At 30.9% G+C, this 20,242-nt stretch overlaps 2 protein-coding genes across 4 annotated transcripts; both read right to left on the bottom strand.

The window, feature by feature from the left end:
- Nucleotides 1–3,374: 3,374 nt before the first annotated feature.
- LOC100803541 (BRO1 domain-containing protein BROX homolog) lies at nt 3,375–8,633 on the bottom strand. Of its 3 annotated transcripts, none has more exons than XM_041010791.1 (12): nt 8,476–8,633; nt 7,576–7,783; nt 7,228–7,302; nt 7,049–7,107; nt 6,820–6,955; nt 6,484–6,580; nt 6,326–6,392; nt 5,598–5,696; nt 5,177–5,266; nt 4,464–4,618; nt 4,277–4,378; nt 3,375–3,675 (listed from the first exon to the last, which is right to left on the bottom strand). In XM_041010791.1, the coding sequence occupies exons 2-12, from the start codon at nt 7,763–7,765 to the stop codon at nt 3,501–3,503; spliced, it is 1,245 nt and encodes a 414-aa protein (XP_040866725.1). In that variant the 5' UTR covers nt 7,766–7,783; nt 8,476–8,633; the 3' UTR covers nt 3,375–3,500. The 3 variants fall into 3 exon arrangements, with proteins under 3 accessions (XP_040866725.1, XP_040866726.1, XP_040866727.1); XM_041010792.1 differs by lacking the exon at nt 8,476–8,633 and adding an exon at nt 7,876–8,369; XM_041010793.1 differs by lacking the exons at nt 3,375–3,675; nt 8,476–8,633 and having other exon boundaries at nt 4,277–4,367; nt 7,576–8,379.
- Nucleotides 8,634–15,097: 6,464 nt separating this feature from the next.
- Nucleotides 15,098–19,029, bottom strand: COL16 (zinc finger protein CONSTANS-LIKE 15). Its single transcript, XM_003548908.5, has 4 exons — nt 18,261–19,029; nt 16,940–17,089; nt 15,774–16,033; nt 15,098–15,458 (listed from the first exon to the last, which is right to left on the bottom strand). The coding sequence occupies exons 1-4, from the start codon at nt 18,894–18,896 to the stop codon at nt 15,359–15,361; spliced, it is 1,146 nt and encodes a 381-aa protein (XP_003548956.1). The 5' UTR covers nt 18,897–19,029; the 3' UTR covers nt 15,098–15,358.
- Nucleotides 19,030–20,242: the final 1,213 nt, after the last annotated feature.

Genomic DNA, 20,242 nt, shown 5'->3' with positions numbered 1-20,242 from the left:
AGTATGGACAACAATCAAATGGTCCACTCCCCCTTTATATTATTGATTGATCTTGGTAGTTGAGAAGTTCGGGTCATTAAATGTTTAACGAATTAAGTTTGATTGCATCACTTGTTACTAGCTAGGTTAATCTAGTCATATTTCTAATTTAACATCTAATCTAGTACCACCTTTTTATAGGAATATTTTATGAAGTTTTTATTTTTTTTAAAATATATAGAACTCTTTCTAAATTATCTATTGCTACCACATTATTTTCTTTTCTTCGTATTATTTAATTAGGTGGAAAAATTAAAAGAATGAAATTTAAACAGTTTCAAGGATAACACAAAAAATGAAATATTGACAAATTAGCTTTCATCACCTCTTTCATGCTCATGTCATGGGAATGGGATAGAGGATATAATCCAGCAAAGGGCATACCCAATTTAGAAATGAAGAGCCTAACACGGTTGAATAAGGAAGGAGGTGCAGCACAACGGCTGAATTACCAATAGTCATAAAGCGATCAAATTTTATTTTGTTTTTTGTTTTTTTTAACTTGTGTGTTACAATTTACAAAAGGATTTTTTTTCTTAAAAAACAAATATAAAAAGCCAAATCCTTTCCTAAAACTGTGATAAAGGGATAAATTAGTTTATGAAGAATGAAAAATATAAATTTAGTCTATTAATATACAACAAATTAGTAATGTCATTAAATATGTAAGATTATTTTGTCTTTAAATTGTAATGTTTAAGAATCAATTTAATAATAAATTATATTTTTTAGATTAATTTGACATTAAGATGTAAAAGTATAAGAATTAATTTATTATTAAATTTTTACATGATTAATTTATCACAATTTTTGTAAATTCAAAAATTAAAATTAAAATTTTCATTCTCGAGAATATACTTATCCGTGCTTCAAGGACTAACCAGCTATTAAAACAAAAAAAAAGCTAGAAAAGACGTGGAAGAATAATTTACATTTTTTTATCCACTAGTTTAAATTCTTTAACGTGGTGACTTTCAAAATAATTTTTTTGGAGTTACAGTTACATCCTTCCTGTTAATGTCTGCTTGCTTATTTCGCATTCAAAATACAATAAAGTTAAAAAATAATAATAATCAATGACTGGTTACATGGTATAAATTAGAAGTTATTAATATTTTTCTATGCCTAACCCCACCCCTACCCCCGAATTTTATTTTTCCTTTCAAAAGAGGCAACATGATATTTTAGAGATAGAGATAAACAATAATAGATTTGCCTTTGCATGGGTTCTATCAGATGGATCCAAAATTATTTTCCACATTGAGATCATAACGTTTTTGGCTAAATCGTCTAATCCAATTAACAAAGGACAAATTACACATATAGCCACGCTACTTTATTCATGCATATCTTCTATGACAAGTTAGCTTTCATGGCTCATTGCTATCGTGAGCCACCGGGAAGATTCACCCGTGATTATTGCAAAAAACTAATTAAGACTCGCTTACTTTTAAAAGTTAAATTAAAATTCAAATTTCCTGAGTTTTTAAACATGATTAGAAACAAGGGATGGAAATAACTCGATCTAAATCCATCTCGACTTAAATTTTAACTCGATTTTAATACGATATTTTTTTTTTCTCAAATTTAATTGAATACTTAAGTTCGTGAACAAGTCTGTTTAATTTGATTTAAATTATAATTTTTTTCTTCATATTTTTATTTATTTCATAAATATATAGTATTAGTTAAAAATCAATTATATAAATTTAATAATATAAAATATTATATATATATAAATGGGTTCATGAACTAATTGAATCAAATTACACATAATTTAAATTTAACTCATTTATTTAACAAATTCATTTTTTAACTTAAATTTAACTCATTTGATTTATGAATTATGTGTTTGAAATAAGATAAAAAAAAAAGAGTATAAGGAATATTGTGTTGTAACAATAACCACTTCCCCAAAAGAAAATTCCAATAAACCTTCGATATAATAGGATTTCTTTGCTCTCCAAGGTTTCCACAACGCTGTGTTTGAACCCGTGCACGAACAAACACATTGCAGTCTCACGAAGAATGTCAAGAAGAACGAAAAATATAAGAAAAGTTAGAGAAGAAAAATATTTGGGATTTGGAGAAATGTTGGATCGATCAAGCGTCATGCTATTGTTCCTTATAGAGCAAAGGAAATCGATTCATTGACAAAGGTTTAAGAATAACTTCTAATGCTAGAAAAAACGGGTTTGTATAATGACCAACAACGATAACAGAGAAGAAATGGTTAGATAATTATCGAGGTAACACAATTGACAAATTTTTAGTGTGCGTATAAACTATGAATTAAAATCATACCAACTCACAAAATCATGGTAATATTATGAAAAATATAAAAATAATTATTTATCATTTTATCATCAAAATGAAAAACCTTAAATGATTTTTTATAATCTTGAAATTATTCTAATCATACTATTCAATTAAAACTGCAGATCTAGAAAAGTCAAAGCATGTCAGTTCGAATTATTAGGTCCAACCTATCTTATAAAGAGGTTAGTCTAACCCGATTCAATTTTTATTAAGTCCCATAAATGTTAGTTCGACCTAACCCATCACAGGTTGATGGATTAAATAGACTGATCCACCCATCCACCTGAAACTAAAAAATTATTTTTTAAAAGAATAATCAACAGAAAATTAATTTTAAAAAAATAAATTTGAATATTTAGCATAATTTTGAATAATAAATGATAATATTATTTTTAAATTTCATGAAGCTAAAAAATATCAATGAAATGTGAGCCAAAATAGTCTAGAATAAAATAATTTTAAACAATATTATAAAGCACAAATACTAAAAAAACATCGAAGTCTATAACTTTTAGCTTTGAAGTCTAAAACATTACAAGTGACTAAAAAAAATCAGTAGAAAACACAGCAAGTAATAGGCTTGATATTAGGTTAATTTTTAGGTAGACTACATGAGTCAACCTGACCCATCACGGATTCAATTTCCTAACTAACTAAAATCTTTCTTCTTTAGGCCGGACTGGGTTGGCCCACGGGTTCCAACCCGTTTTGACGGTAGTACGCAAAACTCAATGAATTAAGAGAGGATGAGAGAAGAAGCGTCTGGATTTTTTTTTTTTTATGGTGGTGTCTAGAATATTACCTATGCAGATTTGGGTTTTAAAATAACACAACTAAATAAAATTTTAAAAAAAATAATTTTTTATAAAATTTTATGAACATTTTCAAAACAAGTTTTTATCCCAGTTGGTTTAAAAGTCAAAAGGCATTTGGTTTTGATTGATAAGGCTATGTCTTATTGTTGATTATGGAGATAAGTTTGTGATTCACTAAGATTTTGTAACTTGGGAGTCATATAATGAATAGTAACCCTGATATTCTATGATAGTGTTAGCATGTATAGAAGAGCTTTGACACTCAAGCATGTATTCAACTACAAAATACAAAAGAAAATACAAAAGAAAGAAGACCATTTAAGTTTCTCAATCAGTTGGATTCTCTTCAGTCTCATCACTATCTCTAAGGTGCTCCTTCAATGGCTGCCCTAGAGATTTCCAGTTTTTACTATCCCATGCAGGATCAATTTCAGGCAGTTCATAGTCATCTGGACGTAATGATAATTGGAACTCAGGAAGATCTGGCAATGATTGAAGTCCTCTGCATCATTAACAAATTTCCAAATTATGCATAATTCCTTATTATATATGAAGGAAATTAGGAATCTGGCTATAAATCAAATGAGTCCGGAGTGTTTTTGGTACTTGTATTTTCAGTCAAATTTGATTTTTATCCCTTTATTTTCAAATTGATAAATTTAGTCCTCCAACATTATTAGAAAATATGTGAATTTATATTAAAATACAAGTGTGAGGTGAAATCTCATATTAGGTATGAATGAGAAGGTTAAACACTATATAAGTGAGGAGAAGACCCATAAAACTTGAGTCTTATGGTTTTGAGTTGAAACGTGGTGTTAAATTTACTTATCTGATTGTTCGGTGGTCTATTAGTGAAAATTCTCAGATGTTTATCTCTCTCAATTGCACAACAAATAAGTCTCTCCAACTTTGTACCGGTTAAAAACTGTCACTAAATATTAAGTTTAGACTTGACAAGGGACTAAAAACATATTTTTAAAAGTTGAAAGACTAAATTTAAAAGTACAGGGACCAAAATTAAGTTTGATAGAAGTATAAAGACTTAAAGCACATTTTGTCCGGTTAGTTAATCAGAGTTGTAAACAAATAAAGCTACTTACTTCTCTTTCTCCCAGAGGTAGCCATACATCTGGGACTTCCTTGATGCAACTTCAGGAATTTTCTGGTGTAAGAATTTCATAGCACCCCAGACTGGAGGAGCCCTTGACAAAGAAATACAGAATTTTTAAGATAAAGAAATATTACAAAAAGAACCATCTCAGACAAGAGTTAAAGATCAAAACCAACCTTGTCACTGGAGGTGCAAGACAAAAGCTTAAGCATGCCTTCTTGCTTTCAGCCAGAAGTTCTTCTGCGGCAAGAAAACAAGACACAGCACCAATGTGGCTGCTTGGTTCACTACCCTTGTCAAGGATCAGTCCATGGTAGTAGTAGGCTGCAGCCTGACAAAATTGGAACTAGGAATAAGGTATGGATCATATGTATTACTATCTCCTTCCCATGAATTTTGATGTTTTACCATTTTTTTATCTCAAAATAATAGATGTTTTAAAATTTCAAAGTTTAATTAATGTTTTTTTTTCTTTCAAATATATCCTTATGTCATATCTATCCGCTGCCAGTGGTTTAGCCATCAAGCATCAAGTATTAAATAAAGATATTTTAGTCCAAATATAATATTATTTTCATTAAATATTTCTTAATCTATATATATTAACATTATATACCTAAATATAATGGAGGTAGTATGAGTTAATTTTGATATGTTGTCATCGTATCAGGTGCAACTAATTAGAAATCATTCTAACAACTTTTTAAACAATTGTTAAAAAAATCAATAATTTTTAACTATATGTCAATTCATGATTAGATTAGATTGTAAAAAATATTTACTCTCAATGTTTCCAACTAAATTCATATATTATTGGCTATGCCAAAGATTTATCTTCTGGTGGGGTGGGAAGTATTTAATCAATGTTGATAGCATTACTATTACTAACCTTGGATTCAAGGAACTTCCATTTGATAAATCGAATATGCTTCCTTCCAAGCCCTTGGTTGATGTCGCATCCTGACAAGCAGTGATACGCCTGCTCAAGAAAGTGAGAAACATTTTTATTTGAGAAACAGCAATCAGCAACAGAACATACAACAAAACTGGTGTTAAAAGGAAATATTGGACTACAATAAAAAAATCTCTTAAACTAGTCAATGAGGCAAAGAGCATGTTTGGATACAAGACTAAAAGTCCTTTTGACAGCTTTCGATAGCTTCTCTACCGGAAAAACTTTATATTTCCAAAAGAGAAACTCTCAAAAGTACTTATACCTTGTATCCAAACAAACCCTTAAAGCAGATTGCAGTTATAAAGTTAGTGATTTAAAACATTAATGATGAGGCTCAAAAGATTGGAATAAAAACCTGACTAAAGTAAATCAGCTGCTCACATGCCAACCTCCTCTTCACAGACAAAGTTGCCTTCTGACTTTCCACCGCAAGACCAAGTTGAATCTCAGTTCCCTAAGTTATCATCAAGATGAACTATTATACCCAATCTGAAGGGGACTTGTTTTACAAGCTATATTTGGCTACTGGTCAATAGAGTCAAAGATGAGGAAATTGGGATTTGTGCCATGCTTTTTTCATGTCCTTTGTGCATTTCAATAGAAGAGCAAAGAAAATGACAACCATGTACACAATCCAACAATTAGAACTGACAAAATATGTATTGTATGATGTTTGATATAATTCAGGGATGAACAATCCACTGTTACAATAAAGTAGACTAGGAAGGTGTTAGTTTATGATATAAATTCTTTTTAGCTTATTTCATAAGCTTCTTGGTGAATCTTATCTAAATGAGTTATAAGGAGTTTATAGGAGGGTCATAATCCACTTTTATGGGTAATTAAAATAAGCTTATTCAGTTAAGTAGCATATGAAAATAAGCTAGAAACAAGTAAAATAATAAGTCTTGTACCAAACAAGCTTATTTTGGTCAAACCAACTTATAAGTTTCTAGTAACTTGCCAAACACAGCCCTATGGTAAGCTCTTAATGAGCAAGTGTTTAATTAAGTTGTTTACTTATAATTGTACCCTATAAGAATTAAATACTTAAGAGTTGTAAACTATAAGAATCACAAGTACCTGGCCTAGTGTTTGAATAGCAATAGCCTCCAATACACCCTCCTGCAAGTCGTGGGGGAAAGTTTTCCTGGATGTTGTTTGAATGTAGTTTATTAAAGGGTGATCAATACAGGTCCAAAATTAGTTTCACAAACTTAAAAATCTATTAACAAACATACTTGGTTTCAGCAGGTATCCGAGTAAGAACATCCCTTACACAGAACTCCAGGTATCCTGATGCCTTGAGTAACAAATCAATTGCTTCCCTCTTGCTATCTGACAATACAAATATGCACTGATTAATCATAGTTCAACGTGTGGATCGTTTAATAGAATCTTACTTCATGCATCACTAGTACAGATATAAGGTTGGTTCGGTGGTTGAAGAGAGAAGGGGGAGGAAGAGGTCACAAGTTCGAATCCCTCCTACTAAAATTCTAACTAACATTTGCCAATCTAAAAAAGAAAAACTAGTATAGTATCTAAAGGATAAAGGTTGTGTATTGGCACAAAACCTGAAGATACAACCCTGAATCCAGAGCCTGAGGGGTCCTTTGGAATCATCAGTGAGTCAGCCTCTGAGAGTGTCAGCATAGACATAAGGTGAACTGAAGATAGCACCTCAAACCAGGTATTTGATATACTGCTATCCTGCCAATTGGACTTTACCATGTTAAAGAACTAAAAATTCAATAATAAAAAAATAATAATAATAATAGAGAATGAGTTTGTTTGTGGTCATACTTGTCTCCCATCTTCTATATTTTTCCACTTGAAATCTATTACTCCTTCTAGACCATACTCTGTTAACAAATAAAAATTACTCACAAACTATTTGAGAAATGGAGAGAAAATATTCATTCTATAAAAAAAATTGAGAGGGTTTTGGAAAAAGGGGGGGATAAGGTGTCAATTTGGGAAACCTTTCTTAGTAAGTCCTATCAGAACGGACAAATATTCATTCAAAGCTCGCTGCAATTCAGTTACAGCTGACCCACCTGCACAAAATATTAAAATTTCAGATCCGCATAATATAAGAAATTTGGTGTTTCTTTATGAATATTAGTAGTTGAAGAAGTGGACTTATTGAAAGAGCATAACATAAGTTCTAAACTTTTGACCACTTATTGTCCTATGTAGTGAAAATATTCAGGTCTATAATCCAGTGTGCTCATTCTTCAATTCTTCTATATATTTCAATAAACACAAACAAAAACAACTATACAAAACAGATATAACAATACATATCAATTGAAAAGGCAAAGGCACACCAGTATCCTCTGCAATCAACACTATCTGATTCCTTAGTGCAGCCAATTTATCAGCAAGATCCCTTGGAATTACTCCCTTAAGCACCCTTTGGAGATCAGATTGAACCGGAATTCTTGTTGATGGAACAAAGACCACCACTTCAGGAAAGCTTGATTTTTTCTTCCTATACACAGAGTAAGTGCACCCCATCCTTTCAAGCAAAGCATCCTACACAAACCAACCATTCATTGATTTTCACAACTTAAGTCCATGACACTGGCAAGCAGTGATAATATGAAGACACTGACTCATTCACTCACGGAGCATTAATTATGATATGGACTTGTTGAGGTAATAATGAATGGGAGAAAGGATGGGACTTCACATGAGCATAGTTGGCACATTTTTTTTAACAGCATAAAAGTGATGGAATTCAACTCTGATAAAAGGGGTTGGGAATGAAAAAAACCTCATCTGAACACAGTTTTCATCATGACTATTAAGTGCATGTTTGGTTTGTCCTTAGAAATGTTATGACACGTGTTTCAATGCAAATTCAAAGAAATAAAAACAAAATAAACTCAAAAGCAAAGGTCATGATCTGTTAACAAAATTACTTTTGTCTCAAATGTAATTTTGCAAGGGATTCTCAAATATGTTGAAATGGTTTGGCCAAATAGAAGGTTAATAAAAAAAACAGTTGGAGCATCTACATGTGTGGGACAGAAAAGACAGTTAATATTGGTGGATTCAATTCAAATATGCCTTATTCAAGAATATTAAAATTAAAATACCCAAATCATGGGAGGAGAAAAGAAAAAACACACACACATACAATGATACAAGTTGAGAAATGAAGGAAGAAGGGAATAAAATGGTTATTATTAATAAAAAGAGAGACAAAGTTTGGAACAACTTACTGGATACAGAGAGGAGAGAAGCAGGGAAGATTCTTGGAGAGGCAGAAGAACATGTTAATATGGTATCTGAGTGAATTGGAAGCTCAAGAACCGAGACATATCTCACATGGCCATGGCGCAGAAGTCTCTGCTTCTTTCAAAGAACCACGTTCACTTGTATTTATTTTTTGGTTTCAGTAAACGCTTAACTAGTAGGACGTGTACTGGTCCAAGATTACTACTATTATAATTACATGCATGTATAGTTTAGTGTAATAATATTAGCTATCGATGTTTCCATAAATAATTAGATTTGACATTTTGTACTATTTTTTTAAAGTCAAATCTCTATTTTTCATGAAAATATCACACTTATAAACAGTGAGGAATCCAAAAAAATTATATTGTTGGGACAATATTCATATAAATAAATTTGTGGGGAACATACTTATAGTATAAATTAAATTTTTATATTGCATTTCATATTGTGAATGCAATTTATAATTAATAATTACATGTGTATATTACAAAATGAATTTCTTAAAACTTTGTGGGGAGAATTTCCTCCGGTATCTCATAAGTGAATATGTCCCTACTTGTAAATTTTATTGGTATGAAGGCGGGTATATAAGTGACATCTAAACCAAAATTTGAGAAATACTTGTTTTATTTTAAATAAGAAAGTTATATTGTTTTCCCATTGACAAAAAAAAAATAAGAAAGTTATATGTGCTGTGTTTTTCTTTTTTTATATATGTTGCTTCTTTTTTCTTTAAAAAATTAATAGCACATTTTCTTCTTTAGTTGATGGACATTGACATGAGATATCAAGAAAGATATTGGTCTTTAACCAGATATTGTTAGTACATGTAAAAATTAGAAAAATATAATTATCAAAATTTGAGATATTAAAAAGTAATTTATCTTTACTTATAATATTTAAAGATAAACTATATTTAGTTAATAAAAAAAAGGCTTTATACCCAGTTTGATTCCTTGATTTATTTAAAATCTTGAATGAAGTCCCTTAATTTTTTTATTATGCAATGGATCATTTAGTTTTCAAAATTGACCCAATGGGGTCCTTTTTGTCAAGTCCTGGCATATGTGAGAACCGATCATTGATTTAATTGGGCAGGTGTATGTTTAGGGTTTGTGTGGGCAAGTGAGAAAGTTCTGGTCTAGGGTTCATTGGTTGTGAGAAATTATATTGCAAGATCAGTACTATGTTAGAATTGGAAATTGGAGAGTATTGGCACATGGATTAAGGATGAAGGAAGTAGTGGGTCCCGGAATGACGCATTCTGTGAATGCTCGCACGTGCAAACAGGAAGTCATCATCATCCCCATATCAGCTACATTCTAGAACCGAGACACACCAACACCAACACCACCATATTTCTTTTCTCTCCAAACTATCACTCCATATGAATTGTCTCCAAAGGAAACTTAGGAATAAAGTTGTTCTATATTTTTAATAATTATAATCAAGAAAGTGTTGTATTTTATTTCTTATATTTTTTTTAGCATATAATAGTTTTAACCATGTTTGAACTTATAATTTTATGTATTCTATTTTAATCTCTCATTATTTGGAGTGTTTATGAATTGATCAAAATTAATGTAGATCGAAAAAATCGATTCAAAAAATCAAAAACAGAACAGATAAAAAAAATTAAAAAATTAATTTTTTTTATTAGATCAGATTAGATTTTAGATTTATTTTTAAAAACCAAACTTATATTTGTTCATAAATTTATATAATTAGTATCACTAGTTCTTATTTTGTCATATAACTTATATTTATTTATTAAAAATATATTTAATTAAAGATATTTTTACTGATTATTTGAGTTAACAAATATCTTATTATTAATTATATAATGACATATAAATAAAATATTTGATATTTGAAATTATTTGTTATTGTATTTATTATATATCTTACATTTTATTTAATTTTTTTTAAAACAATAAAAATAGGATTAAAACTGAAAATCTATCAAATTCAAACCATTTCAAATTACATAGGATCGGATTAAAATTTTAAATTAAATCGATTAAATAATAAATTAACAAAACTAAAATAATTAAATCAATTAATTTTTCTCTTCAAAATTAGTCTAATATAATTCACCAAAATCCCTACTCAATAGGCCCATCTCAGAGGATTGTTTTGTTTCGTATATGTAGTAGTACCGGAAGTAGTATTTTTGTCAATGATTTAGTTTTAAGGATAAATTGTGACCTCCAATAAAGTCTCTTGTCTAATCCACATATTACAGCAAAAGCCTTGAATCTCCGGCAAAATCTTCTTTGTTTTTACTAAAGAATATGTTGGTATTGAAAAGCGGATTTGGAAGGATTGTCTACATTTATTTGTTAAATTAGAATATCCCATCTTGTCCGATCAACTCTTGTTTATCATTTATCAAGTGAAATGTCACATATTGACAACTAATGAATAGAAACGTAAAAGTGATAAGTAATGCAAAGAAACAATGAATAAATGTGAATTTGTGTAACAAAATTTTGACGTGGAATTTTTTTTATAATAAAAATTTAGATAAATTAGGTTTTGGAGATTTATTAAGATTAAAACATGTGTCAAGGATAAAAAAACATTTGATATACTTATAGATTATTTATTCATTAATAAAAATCTCACATTAGTCACAAGAATTAAACCAACATTTTCATGCGACATCCATAAATAAATCTCAATTACGTATCTCGAGATTCTTTATAAAATATTTTTTTACTTAATAAAGTCAAAAGACTTTTTTAATTTTTGATATCATATTAGTTTAAAAATATATATAGATTTAATTAAAAATAACATAATCTAATAAAATAATTAATTTTTTTAATAAATAATATATATATATATATATATATATATATATATATATATATAATTAATATATATTTACTTATAATCACGACTAAAGGATGTAAGTCATTTATTCTAAGCTCCGCTTGCTTTTAATTTCTTGACCTGTAATCTTAATTGATCATCCTTAACCAAACTTGCAGCTTTTGTATCATTGTTTTGTGATTGAGAGGCAACATCTAATGAAGATATGTCGTAGTTTAAATCCAATCCATTTGGATTTGGATTGGTTTTTCAAAAATTCAATCTATCTATGAACACTCCAAACTGCCGGTATCCCCAACTATCCGAGGGAGACAATATCATATAAATTAATTATAATGTAATTTATTATTTACTAATTCTATAATATAATATGTCAAAATATATTACTTAATATTAAATATTTTTATACATTATATAATTAAATTAATCTACCATTGATGCTCCATTTTCCATGGTCACAACGGAAGAGAGGATATTTATCTCCTCTTGCAATGTGTGTGTCTATATAGTGTTTGTTGTCCTGTTTTTTATATTTTTCAAATTTCGTCTTAGTATATTTATTTATTTTCAAATATTTATCATTTCTTATATTTTAAAAGTTTGTGAAAAGAAAAATAGAGAATTTTTTTTTTTAAAAAGTGAGAAAGTAAGAGAGACCAAAAATATAATTAAATCTATATATTGATAAGAATATAAGTAGAGTAATTGTTGAGACTGGGTGCCTTATATAGTAGGACATGGGTTCAACTCTTGAGGAGATTGTGAGAATAAAGTCATTATTATTAGTCCACATGAGTTGGTATATGAAATCATGTGGAAAAATGATTTTTATGTTGAGGTTTATGAATCAACTTAATTACTCTTTAAAAAATATAAAAAAAAAAAGTTATAGCAGTTACTATTTTCAAATCAAAATTATTGATGTTTTACATATTTCAAGTCTTATTAATTATTTTCTTTCCCATATACCCTTGTTTAATAATTATAATTTATTCCACAATGCCTTCCATCATAAATATTAAATGAGGATATTTTAGACTAAATATGTAGTTTGTAAGTAGTATTATATATTTTTTAAGTTGTGTATATTAACCTACAACATCAATAGTTTTGGTCGAAAAATAGTATATTTTATCTTCTAAAGCATAATTTCTCAATTTAGAGTAATTAAATCCTTATTAAAAGTTTGTATTAAAAAGAAAGATATAAGGTTCAACCTACAAGTAAAATAATTTATAAGGAAACAAAATTTAGTAGATGTGCATATCGTTTTATGGGTTAACAATTAGCATATTTAACTGCAAGTATAAAACGAGCTTTTTTGACTCATCTAAACGCACTTATATGACTTGGCCCATTTGACCGAAGACTTATGAAGCCAGGTCCAAACTACACAACATAATAATACACCAGTGATAGATATGGTTCACATTTGAATCGGTCACAACAACTGTTTTGGTCCAATCTTTAATACCAGTTATAGTCATAGATCTAGTCTTCTTGCTAACATCTACTATCATAATTTTTTGGTAAGCAATAGATTCAATGCTTTAAATTTGGTTCTTAGACCAAATTCGTGGTTGAATTAATCAAAAGTCCTGTCTTGTTTTAACAACATTGTTTTTCCCTTATTGAAATTTCACTGGCACCTCACAATTCTTGTATGCATCATAATATATTTTCCTCTATAACTATCGGGCTCTTGCATTTACGTACCCCATTTTCCCTAAGTATACCCCTATAGCCCCCTTTCTACCTCCTAACTACCCGTTATCTCCTTTTCCCTTAAAGATGTACACTCCTTTTGCTTTCTGGAATTAAATATATCTATTCCAAAAATATGTCTCAAGTACTATAATTTATAGTTTTGGAGATATACTTCCAAAATAAATGTTTTTTTAATAAAATATCACTTAGGATTAAGATTGTTTACAAGAAATACAAAAAAAAAAATCATCGATAGAACAAATGCTTATCTTATATCGATGTTTGATAGTCTTATTTTTATCTTATCATTGGAGTTTTGTGTATTAATCAATAACATACAATATTTTGTATTTTCCTTCGTGTGACACTATGTTTTAAGGTATGTTCATGACTGACTTCATCTATTATACACCTTAATTGTAAAGCAAAGCTTTTGATGATGGTTTTTTCGTTTAAGTGCATTCATTCATTTTCTAATACAAGTTTATGTAAAAGACCCTCAATGACTCTTATGTAATTTGATTGGGTTATGATTTGTTATTATCGAAAATGTATTTTTGGAATAACATATACCATTCTAGAAGTGTATCTCAAGAACTATAAATTATAGTTTCAAAGATATATTTTTGGAATAGGTATATTTAATTCCAAAAATACATTTCTAGAAAGAAAAAAAGGGTGTACATCTTCAAGGGAAAAGGGTATAATGGGTAGTTGGGAGGTAGAAAGGGGATATGTTAGTGCACTTAGCAAAATAGAGATGTAAATAGCAAGGTCCTATCCGGATAACTACCCACACAGTAAAATTTATAATAAACGGGATAGGTTATACTTTATATTTTTGTATCATGTTTGGGTAAATTTATTTCATAAATATCTCTAATAATAGAAGAAGAAAAAAATGAAACAAAAATTTTCATAAATAAAAATGAACTTATGCATAAATTAAAAATTATCTTTTGGAAAAACTAATGAGAAAACTTTTACAATTTAACTTAAAGTTTAATGGTAAAAAACTGTCAGAAAATCACAAATCATTGTTTGAATTACTTTAAAATAATTATTTTAAAAATTAACAAGTTCATCATATATAGTAGAATGTGATTGAATGATTGTGTAAAATTTTTTATACTATTAATGCATATAATCTCTTTTTATCTTTAACTTATGTATAAGTTAATTTTAACTTATAGAAAAGAAGAAGAAAAATCTTAGAAGTATTTCTAGAGAAGTTTACCATTCATAATTTTATAGTTATCTTTCCTTTCTTAAACTTCTTTTATATTACTAAATCCCACTTAAAAGTGAAAAATATTAAACTTTTTTTCTTCTTAATTTATCTATGATTTTAGACTTATTGAACGTTATTCTAATTGTTATTGTTACATTGAGTTTTATCCTTACTTTAGGTAGCTAGGTAATACAAAAAATTATGGCTCTTTGCAGAATTTTAAATTCATCTCTAGTGTTTTGTTTGTGCATCTTTTTTTGAGTAAACCCCGAGAGTTAACATACTAAAATTCACTGAAGAAACTGACTTTTGTTCAAAAATGCTTTTTCTATATACGTCATTTTGTGTTTGTGCATCTAAGCATTTTTTAATCATAATTTAATAATAGTTTATTTAAAAGAAAGTTCTTCATAAATTAATGTACAATACCCCATACTAATATTAATAAGACAGCTTCCAATTATATTTAATAATAGTTTATTAAAAGAAACTTCTTCATAAATAAATGTACAATACCCAATACTAATATTAACAAGACAGCTTCCAATTTTATTTAAATCTACAACTTATTAATTAGAAGTCCTGGCAGCATTTTTAACAGGTTAATAGAAGATTTGTATCGTTTAGGTGAGAGGTAACATCGCATGACTGTTCAAAAGTGAGATTTTAAAGCGGAAGAATTCAGTTCATTTGATTTATTTTTTTTCTAAGCTGAAATGAAGAAATAGAAGTGGGAGAAAGATTATTTTATGTGAGATTTCCACGTGACCATATTACGTGGAAAGAGATTGAGACACAAGAGACTTTTACCATAACTCCACAAATTCTAACACAAACTCACCAATTTATTGTCAGTGTCTCTCTTATATATCACCCTCTTATGAGAGAATCTCACACAAAAAAAACTCTTCCCATATAATGTAACAAACAAAAATTCAAATAAATCAACTACCAAAAAAGATTCAAATCAATCAATGCTCAGGGAGTTCATGAAAACTATAATATATCCATATTTCTCTTATAGTGTAACTTATGTACACACACACGAGCATTGAACTCGGATGAGATTTCTGAAAAGGCACTCATCATCACGCTTGAACATCACTTGCCTTCACAAATCTCCCTCTCACCCTTTTTCTAGTATCAGCCCTGGCCTTCCTTGATTCATAGCGAATGTGCTTATCGTACCTGTGCAAAGTTTGATGACACGTATACTTCAAAATAAAGATGCAATGTAATCTTTCTCAAAATAAAATGATGTGCATATTGCCTGCATGTATAGATAGATGAGTTTATGCATACATATTCACTTGCATTTGCCACAATTTCTTTTTATATTATCAACCAATCAGAAATCATGATAAATATAACTCTTAAAATAGTTATTATAAAACTAACAAATTTATTATCCATGTTAATTTGTGAATTTATGATTGGATAACAGTATAATTTTTTTTTATGCTGGCAGTGTATAGACTATTTATTCTATTAAACTAAACATACCTTCGAGTTTTCTTCTTCTCCTTGTAACGCAACATGGCATCCCCTCTATTCTTAGCCAACTCTTCCAAACTAACCCTGGCTGTTAAGGTGCCAACATTTTCATTCCCACCAACAAGATGCTCCATGACTACGACATTGTTGGTGCCATTGTACGGTATGGATTCAAACAGTTTGGACTCTGATGATAACCCACCTTTAGCTTTTTTGTTGTTCTCTTCTTTCTTCTTTGCATGGCTTGATGATGACTGATCCGATTGATTCTGCAATTTTTGTAAAGATTAATAATTCATTGTTCACATTTTCTCTCCAGATTAAAGTTAAAACACAAACATGAAATAGAAATATCTGACAAATAATGAATGAGAAAGCCAAATCATATGGGAACTTTACTGCAATCATTGCATAACAGTTCATAACACAATAAATTGTGGAAAAATTACCCATGTGAAACATAGAGATGGTGGTTATCACATACTCTCTGCACCATCTCACTTGAGAATGAGAAGCATGATTGCATCTTCGGCTTTTAAATGATATGGATGCAGCTGTTAAAGAATGATATGGATATACTTGAGACAATTAAAGTTGGAAGACTCTGTGCGTCTTTAGCAATTAAATCCTTCCGTCCTCTATTGTCCCTCCCCATGTGAAACTCTGTACACTTAATCAAAGCTATGAAGGCCCACAGTTTTGTCAGTATGTACAGATTTCAAAGCTACTAACCCACTTCTACTGCAACTTTCTTTTTCAACATTGATTTCGTTTAAAAAAGAAATCCACAGGTTCATTATAATTAAGGTGTGTCAGAATCTCAATATTTCTCAAAATGATTGGAAGACAAAGAAAACTATAGAGCATTCGCATACTCCATTGACATCCTTAGAGAGCCCGAAACAATGATACACAACCAATATACCTTAGCATCACCCATTCAAAACCATTTCATCACATTCATACCAACATTTGCAATCCAACGACTCTCACTTTATAAAAAGAGACAAGTAGCATACTATAACTTCTTGAACATGCCAGTAACTGTAAATTTGAAGTAACACAAGTGAACTAGTTTCAATTCTGTGGCAGAGAATTGGTAACTCGCAATACATCAAGCTCAAAAACGCACATGGCAAAAATAAAAAACCATTAAGCAAAAAGAAATGGCTTACATTTCTTGATAGAATATCAATGTCATCACCAATTGTTGAGTACTTCATATTGTGCTCATCCTGAAATAATTTTGGAACTTCTAGACCATCAAATGTTACAACTCTTGGTTCATGGCAATCTCTTGATTTTTGTAACTGAAAATCCCACACCTGCATGGAAGGAAAAAAAGAAGGAAGAAAAGTAAACAATAATTATGGCATATTTTATGTCTAAGCCACAACTCTTCCATATTTAAACGTGCCAGGACGTTATTGGTTGAACCATTACGCCATAATAAATTCAAACAATTGAGTGTTACATAAAACGACCATATTAGGGACAAACGTAAAATCTCAAACAAACACAAGTAAAACTGAAAAATCATTTTCAAAATTTGCCTGATTCAGCTTTTTTTTTAAAAAAAAAAAATCAGTTCCCAAATAGGAATGGTGTAAATGAGTAAAGGAAGATGTTCGTGCCCACATAGATTTCCTCAATCATGTAAATTTAAAAAGAAAACGAAAGTTAGATACAATACAATGCAAGATGGCACACAATTAAAGGAGGCCGCATCATTTAATGACAAACAATGCAACCTTCCACCTCTAAGCTATTTAATTATTCATCCACGTTGCAATTAAATAATCAAATTTGAAAAGAAAAACAATCACAAACTTGAGTTATTAATTAGATTCATTCAAGTCTTACCTTCAAGAAAAGAAAAATTGGATTCAAGTCTTATCTTCACCGAAGAAAATCTAGCACATAATAAAGTGACTCAAACTTGAAATCATTAAGGGTATTCGGATACAAGCCAAGAAGTGTTTGAGAGCTACTGAAAAAATATACAAGCTAAAAGTTCTTTTAAGAGTTTCTCTACTAGAAATATATAGAGCTTTTTCCGGTAAAGCAGCTCTGGAGTACTTCTAGCCTTATATACAAAACTCTAATTAAACTAGAACAACCTTGTACCAATTGATAATATCGGATTTAATTCTCGTGAATATATATACATGACATAATAATGTGTTTGACAGTATGAATGTGCTTGGTTTGCAGTTGGCAAGCCTCAACGGAGAAGTGCATGTTTGGATAAACGTTACAAACGGAGGTTTGTAGCAAAATGAGTTTTGCAAAAGGATGCTGACCCTTCCTTTTGGAAAATGAATTTCGTACACCATTGATTTAATTTCGAAATTCGTGCACAGCTGAAAACCAAACATCCACTAATTTTTTCTACATTGGAAAGTGAGAAATTCCATCGTTTGCAATGATGCTTGCAAACGGTTCCCAACACACACATAGTTTTTTAAAATCTGGAAGGTGGAATTGCAAACAAACCTGAGGAGGCTGATACGCGGGGTTATAATTCCAGAGAAGATCCCCTGCCTCGGTTCCGTAACCGTTGTTATCGTTACTTTTTCGGGAGTCGAATTCAGATTCGGAATTTGGCAACATAAGCAAAGACGTGAACGGCGTTTGCTGCATCAGCATCTCGTCAACAACAACGACGTCGTTTATGGGGGATTCGTCGAACTTGAGTTGTTCGGCGCCGAGGTCGTCGTTCCTCTGCCGCGCGATTTCCAGCACCTGCTCGTACACCTCATCGCGACCGCCGGAGGCGGCGGTGGGGACCACGGGATCCTGGGCCCGGAAATCGAGGCACAGCGCGGAGACGATCTCCGTGACGGAGGGGCAGCCGGAGAGGCCGTGGAGGCGGTGACGTTGGTGGTGGGAGGAAGCGGCAGCACCGTGGGTTTCCACATCGCAGTGGTGGCAGAGGACGAGGTTGTCGGTGGAGCAGCGGAGGACAGCGGTGTCGGTCTTGCAGGAGTCGCAAATCTGGAAGCGCACGTGCTTGAGGGAGAGGGCGTTGGCGGCGTGCACGTGCTGGTCGCATAGCAAGCATAGTTTAGCGGAATCTGGTCTGCAGAAGAGTATGGCGGGTTTGGAATGGCAGTAATCGCATGGCAACATGGTGGTGAATGGTGAATGGTGATAAGCATGGGAGGAAGCTGAACGCAAAATCTCAATTGTGAAATGGACCAGTGGGGACAACGAGGAGGAAAAGATATTTCGTCACTGGCATGTGCTCTTTTCCGCTACTCCATGCTCTTTTGGGGAGAGTGTCAGATATTTTCTTTGGACTTGGGCCACCTGTTTGGGCCGACCCAAAGGATATCCAGAGGACACCAAACTAGTATGAACTAACTCCCACAGCAAACCAAGGGAGTTGTATGAACTCAAATAGGTTTTTGCACTTTTAATATGAAAAGTATTAGATTTGGTCTTATATCATTACATGTAGAATACTTTATATAAGCATAATAGAAGTTCTCTTGCTTGGATGAAGGTAAGGATGATAAGAAAGGTGGGTGAGTGCGAGTACTACTTTACTTATATTTGTCCTCTTGAGAAAGTTATGACTAAATAAGTATTGTTAGCATACACATTATGATATCTTCGTTGCAAATACTTATTCCAAAACAAATGTCTAACCTATGGAATTGAACCACCTTAACCCAAAATGGTAATATCTCAAAAGTGTTTGGACTGAAGTTCACTACAAGTAACTCAATTGTAAGACAAGTTTGATGCATCATGCAACACAAGAGTATACCTCAAGTTGGAATAAACTAATAGCAATTTACTCTCAAATAGGAAAATACTATTCCATAAGGGGCTTGGGCACTAAACCATCCATCTCAGTCTATCTCAAGGTTTTGTTATAAATATGATCATCATCATTAGTGTTAGCTACACATTATTACCTTTATCATTATTTTGTTAAATTCTTCATGTCTTGAGTGTTGGAGTACCTTGATAAGTACTTAATTTATCTCCATCAAAACTCAATCATATACAAAGAGAGAGAGAACCTTCAGAAGAGAGTCATGAATATCAGATAAAGCTTAAGTTTGACATCCCAAACTAGTCCATTGGCATCGTATTTGGGATCATGATAAACTTAATTCTCACTTTTCATCATGCCGAACACTTAACATTCAATCCAAATGTCTTGAAATCACACCTAAAGGCTATGTGAAAAAAGTGAACTCTTACCCAAAGTATTTATCCATTGACGAAGTTTCACCCAATCACTTTCTCGAATGCTCTAAACAATTTGTGAAGGCATGACTAATAATGGTCTCACTCAAGTCAATTGTAGAGACAAACTTACTTGTCAACTCCAAGCTCAAATATTTGAGCTCCAAAATCAAACTATGGATATAATTCCTCCATCAAACAATGAATTGTAGTTATGTGTCTGATAGTTGGAAGAAATATTATCCCAAGGACACTTACCAAGACCTTAAGGTTAC

Source organism: Glycine max, chromosome 16 (assembly GCF_000004515.6).
Source record: "Glycine max cultivar Williams 82 chromosome 16, Glycine_max_v4.0, whole genome shotgun sequence".
Lineage (NCBI taxonomy): Eukaryota > Viridiplantae > Streptophyta > Magnoliopsida > Fabales > Fabaceae > Glycine > Glycine max.
The sequence above is the reverse complement of the archived record's forward strand: the minus strand, read 5'-3'. Positions and strand labels throughout refer to the sequence as shown.